The sequence below is a fragment of the Podarcis cretensis genome (assembly GCF_951804945.1).
Source record: "Podarcis cretensis genome assembly, chromosome: 6".
Lineage (NCBI taxonomy): Eukaryota > Metazoa > Chordata > Lepidosauria > Squamata > Lacertidae > Podarcis > Podarcis cretensis.
In genome coordinates, this window is record NC_137175.1 from 2,621,636 (window position 1) to 2,639,112 (window position 17,477).

At 47.4% G+C, this 17,477-nt stretch overlaps 1 protein-coding gene across 1 annotated transcript in view; it reads right to left on the reverse strand.

Annotated features, from left to right (window-relative positions):
- Positions 1 to 1,358: 1,358 nt before the first annotated feature.
- LOC307219165 (uncharacterized protein) overlaps positions 1,359 to 17,477 on the reverse strand; it is a 28,974-nt gene continuing 12,855 nt past the window's right edge. Inside the window, exons 7-16 of the mRNA XM_079982167.1 lie at positions 17,107 to 17,167; positions 16,272 to 16,363; positions 13,626 to 13,799; positions 8,694 to 8,735; positions 6,698 to 6,853; positions 6,072 to 6,145; positions 5,352 to 5,400; positions 4,086 to 4,143; positions 3,192 to 3,271; positions 1,359 to 1,761 (exon numbers count right to left, since the gene is read on the reverse strand). Of these exons, the coding sequence (XP_079838293.1) occupies positions 1,720 to 1,761; positions 3,192 to 3,271; positions 4,086 to 4,143; positions 5,352 to 5,400; positions 6,072 to 6,145; positions 6,698 to 6,853; positions 8,694 to 8,735; positions 13,626 to 13,799; positions 16,272 to 16,363; positions 17,107 to 17,167 (828 nt within the window). The 3' untranslated portion in view covers positions 1,359 to 1,719. The remainder of the gene's footprint in view (positions 1,762 to 3,191; positions 3,272 to 4,085; positions 4,144 to 5,351; positions 5,401 to 6,071; positions 6,146 to 6,697; positions 6,854 to 8,693; positions 8,736 to 13,625; positions 13,800 to 16,271; positions 16,364 to 17,106; positions 17,168 to 17,477) is intronic.

The window sequence follows — 17,477 nt, forward strand, 5'->3', positions numbered from 1 at the left end:
CCAATGCCTAGGGGCCAAAAAATACAACGCCTCTGTTTCTTTCTCCTCACATTATACACTGTTTTTGTTCAGGCTAGTCAGTAAAGTGCTATCTGGATTTATTTCTCTATGGACTCCGTCTGCATTATTTAAGTGACTTTGCTAACACGTGCAGGCACCTTTTCCACATCGATTGATGGGGATTGCCTGCACCCTCTCATGGTCCTGTCTCTTTTAGCCGTGGCTTCCATTTTGCATTGTGCCACACACACACATCATGGCATTTTGTGACCGATGCCCATTGAACTTCCTTCAAATTCCATATGGGACCATTGTCCCCCAAAGATTGGAGACCCCCAAACTAACATGTAAGCAATACACCTGTTATGTACTGTTACTGCAGTGCTGCTCTACTGCGGCCGTTTTGTTCTCTGAATGTAATTTCGCTGTCTGCTGGCTCTCAGCTCCATGTGAGACGAACTCACAGATTGTTATGTAACTACGAGCTAAAGCCTGCCTTTCAGGGATCAAATCGTGAACTGAAATGTGAGTAAACTTTGTTATGTACTGAAGTTCTCACCCTGGGCCAGCAGGGGGATACTGTAGATAGTTCAGGTCCACATATGCAAATAAGGGATCGAAAGTGACGTTCAGTGATTTTGCTCAGTGTTTCAGCTCAGTGATTCAGCTCAGCTCAGAGGGTGGCCGCATCTGGCTGTGCTCTGTTGTCCATCGATCCCACCCTCGTCGCCAGTGTTAAGTAGTGGGTGAACATATCAGACGACGCAGTGATTCTTCAAACAGCTCTTGTTTATTCACAGGCCAGAACGGAACTGAACTGAAGGCTTCAGCCAGCCTGCTCATATAGAGCTCCACTAGAACGCAACAGTAACCATTTTCTGTAACTATTCAATCACTGAACGTTACTTTCGATCCCTTATTTGCATTAGTGGACCTGAACTATGTGCAAAGCTCAGCCTTGGTTAGATGCATATATCTCAAGCAATGAGGAGCTAGCTGAGAATTTGATCATTTAGTGCGATAGCGTCTCAACTTTGGAATTCTCTGCCTCTTGAGGCCAAGCAGATGTTTTTGCTGTATTCTTTTCGGTATCTGCCAAAAGTGTTCTAGTTTACACAAGCCCGTCCAAAGGCTTAGAAAGTTGGTGCAAGTTTTAATCTGTTTTAGCATTTTAACTCTCTGCACGTTTTAAAGTATCGCAGATTATTCCTGATTTTGTCATTTCACCTTTTCATAAACCGCTTTGAGGTGTGTGTGTGTGTGTTTGTTTGAAGAATAAAACGGCGCATAAATTTGACAAAGCAATTAAATAAAGAAATAAATATCAGATGCCACAACTCCGGAATGCTGTCCAAAGATTCTTTAATGAAACAACTTTCTTCTCACCCTTTAGCCCTTAAAATCACCCCTGAAAACTGCCCTTAAGCAAAATAAGCACTGCTATTTTCCTAGAAAAATAGGTGCCAGAACTCACCACAAACGCCTCCCTTGTTCTCTTAGAATGGCACCAACTGAGTTCCAGCTGAAAAAAGCCCTGATTGCAAGATCTAAAGATGCGCACAATTGAAGATCCACCCCTGTGCATGATTGACCCCATCCCGCTACAGAGAAGATAGAGAAATCAACCACCCCGTTTTCCCCTCCTTTCCCCCCTTCTGAGCGAAGCAAAGGGACCGCTCTGGCTTCCGTCGAAGGGTCTTCTCCAGCCACCCGAGGTTATCAGGGCAAGTAGTTCAGGTTGCAGCACCACATGGCAAATTTCTGTTTTTTAAAGGCAAAAAAGGACAGAAGAGATTGGGTGAGAATGATGAACCTCCCATTTCGCCACTGGATTCCACCCTCTTCAACTCAGGCCCCTGTAAATGCTGGCACCTGAGGCAGAAAACCCAAACAGTGGACACATGCACTCCGGGGAATGGGAATTGGGGCCCCTGCATTACGTTAACACCCATGTCGCCTTTGTAAGAACTCCATCTTTTAGTGTGGCAGCATCCAAACTTTGGAACTCCCTGCCTATGGACATCAAAGTGGCAGGACTCCTTTTTGGCACCTGCTAAAAACATTCTTCTTTGGACAAGCCCATCCAGGTGCTTAGAAAGCTGGCGGGACTTTTAAACTGTTTCAGTAATTAAACTTTCCCTATACATTTCCCTTGTACAGTTATATTTCTTGCATTGTTACAAATACCTTGTACACATTTTCTTTTCTCTTTTTTGCAAGGCCCCTCTTTCCCAATCAAAGAGGATGTATAACTTTTATGAAATAATAAACTCGGGGCACAATTCCTTTGGGAAGTTCTTCTGCATGGGCCATTTTGGAATGAACGGGGGCATGGGGGGGAAGGTGGCAACGGAAGGAATCCTGGCCAACAGGGATCCTTTCAAGACACAGTAAAGGTAAAGGGACCGCTGACCATTAGGTCCAGTCGTGGCCGACTCTAGGGTTGTGGCGCTCATTTCGCTTTTTTGGCTGAGGGAGCCGGCGTACAGCTTCCGGGTCTTGTGGCGAACCAGAGCAGCGCACGGAAACGCCGTTTACCTTCCCGCTGGAGCGGTACCTATTTATCTACTTGCACTTTGAAGTGCTTTCGAACTGCTAGGTTGGTAGGAGCTGGGACTGAGCAACGGGAGCGCACCCCGTCGTGGGGATTCGAACCGCCGACCTTCTGATTGGCAAGCCCTAGGCTCTGTGGTTTAACCCACAGCACCACCTGTGTCCCTCGGGACACAGCAGAAGGGACATAAATGAAATGAAACTTTACTATGGGAAGTGGAAAGCAGGATGGGTTGGAGAGGGAGCCTGACAGGGGCAGCTAAAGAGATCCTTGGTGGTAGTCAAGCTATAGCCAAAAGGTAGACCTTCCTTACCCCAGACTCCCCCCGTTCTCATGGCTACTAGCCAGAATGGCTCTGATCTGCCTCCACAGCTGGAGTTAAAATATCAGAACAGAATAAAATTCACACAAGCGTTTCCAAGCTCAACATCAAGAGGCAGGGAGTTCCAAAGGGTAGCTGCTGCCACACTAAATGATCAAGTTCTTATGAATACAGAAGAGGGATTATGGGACACTGTGCTCTCCCCACATTATTTCCCAATTCCCCTGTTTCTTATGTCCCCCCATTCTCTCCCCAAATGGAGATTTAGGCACTCCCACCCAACACTGGCATACAAATTAAAGTCTCTCTTCTCACCGGGACAATGATGACATCACGGCAGGAGGAACAGGCGCAGTTTATGGGGGGAGGCCAGGGGATTCCATCTTTCAGCCTCTCTGCAGGAGAAGACGGGGAATAAAAAAATTATCATGCAGTTATGGCTGTGCCCACATCGCAAGAGCTAAAGACTGATACCCCTGGCATTTTTGCCTTGGAGCACTTACGATACGATACGATACAATATCTTTATTGTCATTGTCCCATACAGAACAATGAAATTGACAAACTACATAAGACATTCAAAAACCCCTAAAAACTCTGAAACCCCATGTTAAAACACAATATACTATAGAGACTCCTTATGCTGTGTTTAGAACCAGAATTGCATTTGCGTAGAAACTGTTTCTCAGGCGGCTAGTCCTGGTCTTTATAACCCAGGACCTTCTTCCAGAAGGCAGAAGCTGAAAGAGATCATTTCCGGGGTGCGCACTATCCTGCGCTATCTCTGCAGCTTTCTTATGGCACCTGGAAGCGTAGATTTGATCCAAGGTGGGAAGAGTGCACCCAATTCTTCTCTCCACTATATACTGCAAAGAGGGAGTCCGGCCTGCATTTGATGCAGATAAAGTCCCACCAAACAGCTTAGGTTTTTTTAGAGTCCTCAAAGCCTTTGGCAACACATAATATTTGAGTTATTTTTTCTGCCACACTTTTTATTTATTTTTTTACCCACATGGAAGTTGCCAGTCTCGCAAGGTTTTCCATTGGGGGGCAAGTGAGGATTGGGGGGCCGCTGACATTCATGTCAAGGGTCCCCGAATGCTGGAACTTTTAAACTGACCATCCCCTAGATTTTGCTGCGGCGAAGTCGGAAGGAGATGCTTGAGATTGTGCAAATATCAGCAAAACACGCCCCTGAGCAACACTCACCATTGAATAAGTCCTGGCAATGTTTCCTTATCAGAAACAGTTCCTCCATCATGGAGCCCTGCGAAAAGAAAACCCTCTACACGTCAAGAGAGAGGCAGATGGGAATCATGGAACTGTGGACTTCGAAGGGGTCCCCGAGGGTCATTTAGTCCAACCCGCTGCATTGCTGGAATCACGTCTAAAGAATTCATGGCGCATGGCCATGCAGCCTCCAAATGAAGGAGAATTGGCCACACATTTCCTGCATTTGCACTTGCTTTCCGTAGAGGGAAGAAAGGGAGTGGGGCAGGAGGGTGAGTGGGAGACCACCAGCCCTTGGGCCAAAGGGGTGGACTAGATACCTTTTGGGGTCCCTTTCAAAGCAACTGGAAGGAGACTGGGGGAAAGGTAGGTAAGTAGCACTTCTATCAGGGTGTGTTGGATAATAATAATAATAATTTATTATTTGTACCCGCTCATCTGTTTCCCCAGCCACTATGGGCGGCTTCCAAGAAAGATTAAGAAACATTAAAATGTCACACATTAAAAACTTCCCTGAACCGGGCTCCTTTCAGATGTCTTCTAAATGTCAGGTAGTTGTTTATCTCTTTGACATCTGGTGGGAGGGCGTTCCACAGGGCGGGCGCCACCACCGAGAAGGCCCTCAGCCTGGTTCCCTGTAACCTCACTTCTCACAATGAGGGAACCGCCAGAAGGCCCTCGGCGCTGGATCTCAGTGTCTGGGCAGAACGATGGGGGTGGAGATGCTCCTTCAGGTATACTGGGCAGAGCCCTGAATGGCACAGATCAAGAGCTGGAGGGCTTTGGCAAATGCTATAATTTTAGAGGCGTGAAGACCCCAAGGAAGACCAGATAGCAGGGGGAGAACCATCGAGCCCAGAAACCGCAAGATGCAAGGCAGGTGAAGGAGCATATTCTGTGCATTGCAACTAACATCACTTCAGCACCAATTCCACTCTGTCATGGCTTCCCCTCAAGGAATCATGGGAATTGTTTTTGGGTGTCAAGGCTGGGCGGGGGGGGGGGGGGTCTCTGCTAGAGGTCCCTGCCACCCTCAAAACCACAGGGCCCACGATTTCCTAGAGAGAGGGAAGAGATGTGTCCATCGGTTTAAAATCTGTGCGGTCGATATGCCCTACAACGGCCTGGACAAAAATGCATGAGATGTTGATTTTGCCCAACTAAAAGCTGGAGGGGGGGAAGGGCTGAGTGAGGTCAGCTCCATCCACGAGCCCCGCTGGCCCCATTAAATCACCCGATACTTACAGAAATCGTGCAAGGGCTCCCGCTGCAAGCAGCTGTAATCTGGAGGTCGCTGGGGAGAGAGGAATGAGCAGCTGTGATGCGAGGCAGAGCAACCTCTCCCCTCCCCATCCATTCCCCAACTTTCAATCCCAAGCCAGCCCCAGGTCTCTTTGCAACTTCCAATCTATATGGCCTCTTTCCTTCCTTGCATTCACAGCCTGAGTCCTGCATCCCTGCTTTCTGAGTGTTATGTACTGAGATGAATAGGATTCAAAAAGCAGCAGTCTTATTGGTCCTAGAACAATAGGATCCAGAATGCAGCAGTCTGATTGGTCCACAGGAGCCACCCAATCCAGCTCCAGGTGGAAGGGAATTCGCAACCTGATTGGCCTAGAGGAGAATCCCAGAATTAGCCAATCATGTGGGGCCCATTGTGTAAATAATGTATATAAAGCAGACATTCTGGGGGAACTTCCATTCCTCCTCACCACTATGTGCTGAATAAAAAGCATGAAATCTACTCTCGACTCCAAGTAGATTTCATTGAGACAGGCTTCTTCAACACATAGTCATCTGGGGACCTTTCCAGAGTGTGAGTTGTGTGCAGGGAGGAAGAAGCGTCAAGGGTGCCCACAAACAACGCTCTCTGCCCCAAGCCCACCACAGCTGCCCACTAGGGCCTCCATCCACGGTCCCAAGGGACCTAATCCAAACCGGGGGACGGATCCTTGCATGCATTACCTTATCTCACCCACCGACAACAGCAGCAGTCTTCTGCGGCAGTCATTGGCCAGACGCAGAATTATTCTCAGTCTCTGAAATTGGAATGCAAAGGGCATCAAAGTCGAACCGAGGACCAGGTGAGATTGAGAGCAATCTGTTTTTTAAGAGATTTAGACTCCGTCCAGCTTTGCTCACATCAGATGGAGTCTTGTATGAAACGACCACTTGCGCACAGACGCTGCATGTTTCTTTTAAACTGAAATAAGTATGTGCAAAATTAAACGCGAAGCTCAGGTTGCACAGAGGAGTGGTTCATCTTTCACCAATTTATTGCCTTTCATTTATAGCTGCGTGCTGGTTGCTTTCACCAATTTATTGCATCTTTCACCAATTTATTGCCTTTCATTTATAGCTGCGTGCTGGTTGCTTTTAGGAGCCTAGAGAGCACGTGTGCCTAACAGTTCATATTTTCAGTACAGCAGGGTGGGGAGATCGGGAGAGACGCACTTCTTGTTGAGACCAAGGAGCAAAACAAGAATTGGGGAGGGAAATAGGTGTAGATAAATTCTTCATTGAGGTTTTCAGAAAAGTCCACCCCTGATTTGGGGCTCCTGAAGAGTCACTTGCCCAGCTTTTCTACTTACCACTTCAACTTGAAAGAGGCCAACAAACTCTGACTGGAGATAGCCAATATTGATATGCAGCTCAGCATCAAGAATGACAGTGTTAGCAGTAAACTGGATGGAGATGCTTTTGCATGAGAACTTCAGGAAAGAAGGAAAATCCGCTGGACAGTTAATCTGCCGGAAAAGAGGGTAGATGTGATCTCTCAGGATCATCTATCCTGGCTCTGCCGCACGTCACCAGTGGGGTGGAAATTATCAAATTGTTACAAAGCAATGCACAGTTCAGACAGTCTACCTCCAGGTTAAACAAGCATTTTGTTCAGATAGGGATCCTTGGTTCTTGCAACCACCGATAAAAACTTTGCCACTGTTAATGCTCTAGCGTTTGTCCGGTTTTCCAATAGGAACCTGACATAGCGAGCCTCTGATTTTCCCAGGAAAGGTACCAGCAAGGGTAATATCAGTTCAGCCCTGCCTTGCTCGTAATTCGCACAGTGCAGCAAAATATGTTTTTATAGAATCGATGTCTTGGGCACACGAGCAAAGTCTGTCCTGGCAGGGAACTCCTCTCAACCTGCCATCCAACACTGCAGAAGGAAAGACGTTTATTCTGGCTTTGGTGAAAAGCCTTCGATCATTTGGTACTGTCAGGTTTTTCATGTAAGGTGTTGGTATTTAAGGAGCTATCAAAGGCTGCCGCAATGTACACAGAATCATTCAACAATTAAATGAAAATATACTGAATTGATACTTAAAACATTTATATTGTCAAGACATTACCTATTCTAAACAGAGCTATAAAAGTACCTTACTATACAAATTAAGACATTAAACAATAAAATTTGTAAGCTAAAATTATCACATGACCACTAATATATTAAAAATAATATTAATTCATACAATGTGCAATTATATTTGGAGTTTGGTGATAAAGATAGAATATAGCTTGATGTAGATAGGGTCAAATAAATTCATCTCCTTTACAGTTGGTGGCTACCTTGGCTATATAATTTGCTCTAATTTGATAAAGTGATAGAAGAAAACACAAAATTATTTTTAAAAGGCATATAATATCCTTTTGGAATGGGAGACCAAAGATGAAGAAGGAAAATCAGTACTGATTAAATGGGCGCAAGATGTAGGACATAATATACAATTTCAATAATATACAATGACTCTGGGTGTCCCCTTCCAGCTCCACCGCGCTATAATTCTATGAAATCAACTTATCTCACCAGGAGATGCTGGCGTTTTTGTTTAGAAATTGCTAAACATTGGTTTTCTGCAGCAGGCCTGTCGATAAGATTCGTGGCATGCTCAGGTGTGGCGCTGTTGCTCTGGTTGAGAAACTGACCTGCCAGCTCAGGGAGGCCAGAGGCAATATCTCCCCATATGAGATGGGACAATCAACCGAGACAACCTCCCCAGACCCACAGAAACATCTGGAGAGATTTCAATACACATCATAAACTTCTTCTAAGCAGCGATTCCAGCTATAAGCTGCTGCTGTTTATTGTATTTTAAATTGTGTTTCTCTTACACGGGAAAACAATAAAATGCTTTTGAAAAAGCCAGCCCAGAGGATTCTTCACTTTCAGCTGGCTTCACAGTTTGTGTGACAGACCAGCAAATCCTGATTCAGCTGGCAGTCCTTCCTGTCCCCATTGAAGCCCCTGAAAACAGCTGCAAAACTGCTCCATAGACAGAGCGGAGAGATGTGCTGGCGACAACACAGGCACTAGCCAATCGGCTCCTGCCGCGCAGCATCAGCTGAACCAAGCTGCAAACTTGCAAGGCTGGTTTCCAGAGCTTCTCCTGGGGAGAGGAAAAGGGTATCGTTGTCCTGAACTTGTTGAGGGGTGTTTCCAAAGTGGTCGGTATCGCTCCCAAAAATGTTGTGTCCGTCGCTCACACGCAGGGGAGCCAAGAAGCCATTTCGCCACCCTGCCAGCCCATGAACAAATCTCTGAAAATCTCCCAATCCCCTGACACACAGCCAAGGAGAATCACGTACCCCAGGGATGCGGCTCCTTATTAAAGTGGTGGTCACAGTCGACTGTGGAAAGAAAATACATCTTGATTATAATGTTCTGCCATGGTCCCGTCCCCCGCCCGCCCGCCCCCCATGCTGAGTTCTGTTCAAAGAGTCAACCAGGAGATTTCTTAAATTAAAAGAAGTTTAAAGATTATTTAGTAAATATTCTAAGATAATATAAGTAGTAATATTTGTGAGTACCAAATTGGCTTGGGAGTTAAAAGTTTTAAATTGTACGACACTATGGATAGAAGTGAATATGATAAGAAAGAAAGATATTAATTGATTAAGTTAATCTTATTGGAAATTAGTATTGGAAAACTCCTACAATGAAATATATGGAAAATCAGCTAGAGGGATTTGAGGACGTTAACTAACAATGGTAATAAAAGTGGGAGTATAATAGTTAGGATGAATGTTTGTATGTTTGGTTGGTTTTTTATATTTTATATATATATTATATTATATATATTTATATAAATATATTTATATTTATATTTATATTTATATATTTATATTATATATATATATTATATATTTTTTATTTTTTTCCTTTTTTGTTTATGTTTGTTATAAATTTGGAAAATCAATAAAAAAAATTGGGGGGGGGAGGAGAACCACTGTCTAAAAGGATGTCTCCCTGGATATTTAAACTGAGGCTTGAGATTGTGCGAAGCCACAGAGAGAAGAGGAAACGGGTGTCCTGTTGGAAATAGCACCGGATACTACCCTTATATTCATGACAGGGGCTGGATCTACATTGATCTTACAGAACGTTATTTTTAATGGCAGTTTCCCATTGTCGGTGGCTCTCTGCTCTGCAGCACCCCCTGGTGCCACATTTTAATAAGACATTTTTAATGTTATCAATGGCAAGTGTACTCCTGCCCTAAGGAGATCTTGGCTAATTGTTCTGGGGTTTTTAAAATGGGGGTTTTTAATTGTAGTTGTTCCTTGTGGAGTTTGGTACAGACAGGGTTAAAACTCCGTGGTGTCCTGTATCTGGGAGGAGCTGGATGCAGAGAACTGCGTCACAGTCTGCAAGCAGAGTTGCTTTCACTTCTGACTGAGAGACACAGCTCCGAGGCTGCAGGCTGGGTCTGTGTGTGCTCTTGGAAGCACGGGAGAGATGCCGGAGGTTTCCGATGGAAAGAGACTGATTTATGGCTTGTAAATAAACGCTTCTAGAGGTTTGGGCTGGGTGTTCATCAGTATGCGGATGATACCCAGCTCTACCTCTCTTTTAAATCAGAACCAGTGAGGGCGGTGAAGGTCCTGTGTGAGTGTCTGGAGGCGGTTGGAGGATGGATGGCAGCTAATGGATTGAGGTTGAATCCTGACAAGACAGAAGTACTGTTTTTGGGGGACAGGAGGCGGGCAGGTGTGGAGGATTCCCTGGTCCTGAATGGGGTCACTGTGCCCCTGAAGGACCAGGTGCGCAGCCTGGGAGTCATTTTGGACTCACAGCTGTCCATGGAAGCACAGGTCAAATCTGTGTCCAGGGCAGCTGTTTACCAGCTCCATCTGGTACGTAGGCTGAGTCCCTCCCTGCCTGCAGACTGTCTCACCAGAGTGGTGCATGCTCTGGTTATCTCCCGCTTGGACTACTGCAATGCACTCTACGTGGGGCTACCTTTGAAGGTGACTCGGAAACTACAACTAATCCAGAATGCGGCAGCTAGACTGGTGACTGGGAGCGGCCGCCGAGACCATATAACACCGGTCTTGAAAGATCTACATTGGCTCCCAGTATGTTTCCGAGCACAATTCAAAGTGCTGGTGCTGACCTTGAAAGCCCTAAACGGCCTCGGTCCAGTATACCTGAAGGAGCATTTCCACCCGCATTGTTCTGCCTGGACACTGAGGTCCAGCGCCGAGGGCCTTCTGGCGGTTCCCTCATTGCGAGAAGCAAAGCTACAGTGAACCAAGCAGAGGGCCTTCTCGGTAGTGGCGCCCGCCCTGTGGAACGCCCTTCCAGCAGATGTCAAAGTGATAAACAACTACCTGACATTCAGAAGACATCTTAAGGCAGCCCTGTTCAGGGAAGTTTTTAATGTGTGATATTTTACTGTATTTTTGGTTTTTATGGAAGCCACCCAGAGTGGCTGGGGAGGCCCAGCCAGATGGGCGGGGTAGAAATAATAAATTATTATTATTATTATTATTATTATTATTATTATTATTATTAGAACCAATCTGTCTTTGGACCTGATTTATCCCTTTCTCACATGGACTCAGGACCGCTGTTGCTACTCTGCTATCCTGCTAGGCCAGCTCAGAGCTTCCAGGGATACAGAGCTGCGCTGGGAAGCTTGCTGGACGTAGGATTTATATTCACACGCACATTCCTTTCTGTATATTCCCCCATTTCTAAAAAAATAACATCTGCTTTGAGATCCAGATGTGAAAAGCAAGAGTGTTTGTGTGGGATGTAATCCATTGGAGCAGTCAAATTCAACAATCCCTAGAGTGGACACAGACAGGGGGATGTAACCCATAAAAGAGCCAAGTCACGCAGCCATCTTAAGCTTTCTCTCTCACACACATTCACCTGCTCTCTTGCCTGCTGATCTCTTACTGCAGTGCTGCTCTCCTGCGGCCATTTTGTTCTCTTAATGTAATTTCACTGTCTGCTGGCTCTCAGCCAGCAGCACACGAGCTCAATCTACATGTGAGACGAACTCACAGATTGTTATGTAACTACAGTGGTACCTCTGGATGCGAACAGGATCCGTTCTGGAGCCCCGTTCGCATCCAGAAGCGAACGCAACCTGCGTCTGTGCATCTGCGCGCACGTGGGTCATGATTCGCCACTTCTGCACATGTGCATGATGTCATTTTGACAGTCTGCGCATGCGTGAGCGGCGAAACCCGGAAGTAATGCGCTCCGTTATTTCTGGGTCCCCGCAGCGCACAACCCGAAAATACTTATCCAAAAGCTATTTCAACCCGAGGTATGACTGTACTAGCTAAAGCCTGCCTTTCAGGGATCATATCGTGAACTGAAATGTGAGTAAACATCTTCAAAATAAATTTAAAAATTCTACAGTAGCACCTTAGAGACCAACAAAGTTTTTTCTGGGAATAAGCTTTCACGTGCATGCACACTTCTTCAGATACACTGAAACAGAAGTCACCAGACCCTTATATATAGTGGGAGGGTGAGGTCATCTGCATACTATCCCTTGCTTTTTCCTGTAGGACTAATTGCAGTCGCTAACAGTCGTCAACAGGTTTACCATACCCATTGAGTCAATCACCCATCTCCCACTACCCTCCTGAGAAAAACTCCACCCCACCCTCCCACTATATATAAGGGTCTGGTGACTTCTGTTTCAGTGTATCTGAAGAAGTGTGACACCAGGAATAATCCCTCTGGGCAAGCCAAATTGTATTACTTAATGTTATGTACTGAGCTGAATAGGATCCAAAATGCAGCAGTCTGATTGGTCCTAGAACAATAGAATTCAGAATGCAGCAGTCTGATTGGTTCACAGGAGCCACCCAATCCAGCTCCAGGTGGAAGTGAATCTGCAACCTGATTGGCCTACAGGAGAATCCCAGAATTAGCCAATCACGTGGGGCCCATTGTGTAAATAATGTATATAAAGCAGACATTCATTCCATTCCTCCTCACAACTATGAGCTGAATAAAGAGCATGAAATCCACTCTTGACTCCAAGTATATTTCACTTAACTAAAGAAATTCAAACAAATCTGCAAACTAGTTTCTTGCTATATTGAGGGGAAGGAAGAATCAATACATTAATCAATATAGCCTTTCCTACTATCCTTACTTTAAGCAGTATTAAGCAGAATATTAATGGCCCAGATGAACAAACTGGCCCCTGAAGCTCTGAATCCCAGGGCTTCAGCTGAATCAGATCAAGCTGCCATCTTTGCACAGGCTTCATATTTCACTGAGCGGGGCAAAAATATTTCTGGTGTTGACCCTCTGATTCAGTGCTTCCTAAAGGTGGTGGAGCAACTTGGGGGGCATTAGAGTTTGGGGGGAGGACTAAGAGGCAAAGGGGCAAAAGGGCACTGGAGGTGTCAATGACTTCCAGACTTTGAAAAGCTGGTAGCCCTGGATCAAGTTGATCACCTCGGCTGCATTAATTAAGCTAAACGAACAAATAAATTGGATTGTGGATAAATGTGCAATTAATTGTTACTGGTTTGGATTTTATTGTGTTATTCTCTTCCTTTGCAGGTTGTGCAAACCGCTGCTCTGAATGATGCTTTTTTTAAAATAGGGTAAGGTTAGGGGGCACTGGGGGTGAGCTTATGGAATCAAGGGGGCAGTGCCCCCCCCCCGAAATTGGCACCCACTGCCTCCAGCTTGTTTACCCACAGCGCCACCCGCATCCCTAATGGCAAGTGTACTACTGCCCTAAGGAGATCCTGGCTAATTGTTCTGGGGTTTTTAAAATGTGGGGTTTTAATTGTAGCTGTTCCTTTCTGTAGATTTCCCCATTTTTCTAAAAAAACACACACATCTGCTTTGAGATCCAGATGTGAAAAGCGGAGAGTGTTTGTGTGGGATGTAATCCATTGGAGAAGTCAAACTGAGTCAATTGCGTCAATCACCCATCTCCTACTACCCTCCTGAGAAAAACCCCTCCCACCCTCCCACTATATATAAGGGTCTGGTGACTTCTGTTTCAGTGTATCTGAAGAAGCGTGCATGCACACAAAAACTTATTCCCAGAACAAACTGAGTTGGTCTCTAAGGTGCTACTGGACAATTTTTTAATTTTTTTTAATTTATTTTGAGGTTAGGGGGCACTGGGGGTGAGATTATGGAATCAAGGGGGCAGTGGGCTCCCCCCCAAAAAAAAAATTGGCGCCCACTGCCTCCAGCTTGTTGTCAATTGCCCAGGGAAAGGGCCCTCATTGTGCAGAACTCACCTGGGTGAGCTCAAGGTTGAATAATTCTCTTGCCCTCAAAGTTGAAAAGGTGTTGTCAATGTCAGCTTCGTTCAAAAAATAACAGATGTGTCCGTCAGGAACAAGGGTGGCTGGCGGGTAGTTGATGGGATAGGTGGGCCACGGAACCACAGCTCCTCCGCAGATCATTTGAGGCTGCAAGGAGAACAAGAGGGGGGAAATTCAGTGGGAGCCAACTGCAGTCGCTGTGATGGCCTGGGATTCGGACTTGAAGGCTGAACCTGAGGGATCCCAGCCTGCACAGGATTCCCCGCCTCCAGAACCAGCTGAGCCGGGGCTGGGGCATGAGCCTGAAGGGCCCTCACCTGTGCTGGATCCTCTGGTGCAGGCATCAACTGAGCCTGCTCTGGCTCCTGAGGTGATGGAGGACCCATTGCCTGCAGGTGCTCCTCTCTCAGCCCTGTCAGGGGAAGCTGAGGTTGCCTCTGGGTCTGGTAACCCTCCAGCCTCTCCTGAGCTGCAGAGGCTCAGGGCAGAGAGGCGGAGGGAACTAAGTTCCTGCAGGAGGAGTGCTCGCCTCCAGGCCAGGAGAGGTGAGTCACCTGAGGATCGGGGCCGCCCTGTGCCTCGGGACAGATAAAAGCCGGCCAGCCCCAGTCCCAAGTTGTGGGAGCAACAATGTTGGTTGCTAGTTCCTGCCTGAACCCTGTCCTGCTTTGTGTCTGAGCTCCTGACCCACCCTGGCTCCCGGCTTGCATGCCTGTTCCTGACTTCACCTGACTCCCTGCCCTGCACCCAGCTCCAGCTACTACGGACTGCTTCCACGTTGCACCTCTGACCATGGGCCGGACTTGGACCTCGCCTCTTGGGTAACCCACGGGACCAGCACAGTCGCCGTGAGTCAGCCTGCGCCCGAACATAAGATCTGGAGGCAACAGGAAAGCCACTGGCTGGAAAATGACCCAAGGCAGGTCCAGCGGCCGTTCAGAAAGCAGGTGGGAAGGTCAGAGCGCCAACTGCTAAAGGAACTGCCAGCCCAGAGAGCAGCAAGCTGAGACTCCTGCGCTGCAGCCGGTTGAACTAGATAACCCTTGTGGCAGGGGCATAGCGTGGGTTGCTGGCACCCGGGATGGGGCAGGTGTTGCAGCCCCCGGTGGACTAGTCAGTCCTTTCACCGGCCAGCGCCTAATCAAGGGAGTCTCTCTTGCAAATCGCCCCAACCTGGGAGATGGGGGCTACAGCAGCGGTGGGGGGGGCACCCTCCTGCTCCCACCCTCTCAGCCGACCCAGGGGCGGGGTGGGCAGGACCAGCCACAAGAAGGAGGCCAACACGTCGCTCCAGCCATGAAGGTCCAGCCTGGGCACAGCTTGCAGCCCCGCAACTCTGGCCTCAATGAGGAATCCTGTCATGGGCACCCCCTCAGAAATTTGTCCCCGGGGCCATGGTCCCCCTGGCGCCCCCCAAGCTATGCCTTGGGGTCCCTTCCCCTACAATTCTATGAGCAAGACAGTTCCAGCCTCTGCAGCAGCAAGGAGGTGACCCTATTATATTGGTATGCGCCACCCCAATCTCCTCGTGGGAAGAGACTCCAGGGGGTTCCAGGTGCTTCATAGAATCATAGAATTGTGGCATTGGAAGGGAACCCAAAGGTCATCCCTGCAATGCTTGCCCGGGTTCAGTTTCCTTGGAGCGAAGTTCAGTGGCTTTATGGCTTTATTTTCACTTATATGAGTCCAAGATGGAGTGGCTCACAGCATTAGTTGTGGCTCTCCCAACCTGGCTCATTCTTTCGGGATGCTTTGGGGACGATTGATTGGCAGCAAAGGTCCTTGTCCCGCAAAGACTAGTTCCGCAATAGAATCCTCTGGTTCTAACTAGGGCTGGGCGATATATCAATCTATAATCCAAAACCGGTTTGAAGTCCATATCATGATGTCGGTTCCATAATTTCTGGCCTGGCAGTTTATTGTGAATCATGATGTGTGTTAGCTCAGGGTGATGTATCATCCCAAACTGGTTTGAAGTCTATATTGTGATATTGGTTTCGTAATTTCTGACCTGCCAATATATTGTGAATCTGTGTGCGCTATCCAAAAATCACGATGCGGGGAAAACTGTGAAGCCAGCCGATGCCTGTACATAAAAGGTAAAGGGACCCCTGACCATTAGGTCTAGTCGTGGCCGACTCTGGGGTTGCAGTGCTCATCACGCTTTACTGGCTGAGGGAGCCGATGTACAGCTTCCAGGTCAGGTGGCCAGCATGACTAAACCACTTCTGGTGAACCAGAGCATTGCACGGAAACGCCATTTACCTTCCCGCCGGAGTGGTACCTATTTATCTACTTGCACTTTGACGTGCTTTCGAACTGCTAGGTCGGCAGGAGCCGGGACCCAGCAACGGGAGCTCACCCCATTGCGGGGATTCGAACCACCAACCTTCCAATCGGCAAGTCCTAGGCTCTGTGGTTTAACCCACAGCGCCACCCACGTATGCCTGTACGTAGCTTGATCCTTATTTCAGGCAGAGTGATTATCAGTATATCGCAATGTTTCGCTGGTGATATATCACAATCTTGAGATATCACCCGGCCCTAATTCTAGCCCTCCCTCCCTGTGTCCATCATTCAGACTGACCCCCTCTGAGCCTGTCACAAGCCTCTACTCACCACAAAAGGGAAATCCAAGTAGCCGGAATTGATTTGAGGCGGATAGGGCCTTGTGCAGATGTACTGGCAGCCTGTGAAGAACGGCGTTGGCGCTGGGGGAGAAAGATTGGGAGTTTTCCAAAGCTGGACCACAAAGCACAACAGAACAAAAGCCGAAGCAGGGATGGCTGGCAGCTCTTGGGACTGATGGGGCAGGAGGCAGGGAGTCAGGCAGTAGGTGGCGCCAGAGAAGCAATATCAGGCAGAGGCCACACAGTCTGGTCTCCATCTTGCCCCCTGCTGAGTTCTGCAAGGGACAGCACTGAGACTAAAGGGGGGGGGGGAGAGGCGGGACCAACCTCTGGGCTAGAAGTACATGATCGGCAGGGAGTTCTGAAGAATAGGGACTTTCACCCCACCCCAAAAATCCAAATGAAACTTTTTCCTCTTAAAACCTCTACTTCAAAAACAGAAAAAGGAGAATCCCAGGGCTGGGAACCAAAGACCTATTTAATGCTAGACCTCATTTTGGACCCTCAAACCATCAGCTTTAGCCTCCTCCCTGGTGACCTCATTCCTAATGCCGTTTTGTGTCCTCCGCGTTGGCCAAAACCCATTTGCGTTCATTTTCAGAGAAGAGTTCAGCTACGTTATTGGTTTCTGCAGTGGCCAACTCTGGCCATCACTGGGTTACTGTGAAGGCGTAGAGTTTTACCTTACACTGGCTAAATATCATCTTATTGTGCCTGTTGTAGACATTCTAATCTTTTGCATAGCACTTTGGGATTTTTTAAAAATATCAAAGCGACTCGTAAGTCTTTTAAGTAAACGAGTGGTGCACCCCATTAGCGCTTACAAAGTTGCAAGCCAAGGACGATGTTCAGTCGCGTCATTATGTTCGGGGCTTGGCCACAGACCTGCAGAAAAAGAGAAGGTCCAGTGGGTCAGAACCTTGGAACTCCCTGCCACTTGAGATCAAGCAGGTGCCTTCATGTACCCTTTTGGGGACCTCCTAGATGTGGGATGTGATCCACTGGAGCAGTCAAGTACAACATTACCTGTATTGCTAGAGTGGACATACAGGGGATGATCGTCCAGCCAGTCAAACTTCCTGTTCCACTGGTCTGGAGTGTCCTCCCTCTGCATGTGACCTGGGAGATGGGCACAGCCCTGGCTGACTCCATAAAAGAGCCGAATCACGCAGCCATTTTAAGCTTTCTCTCTCGC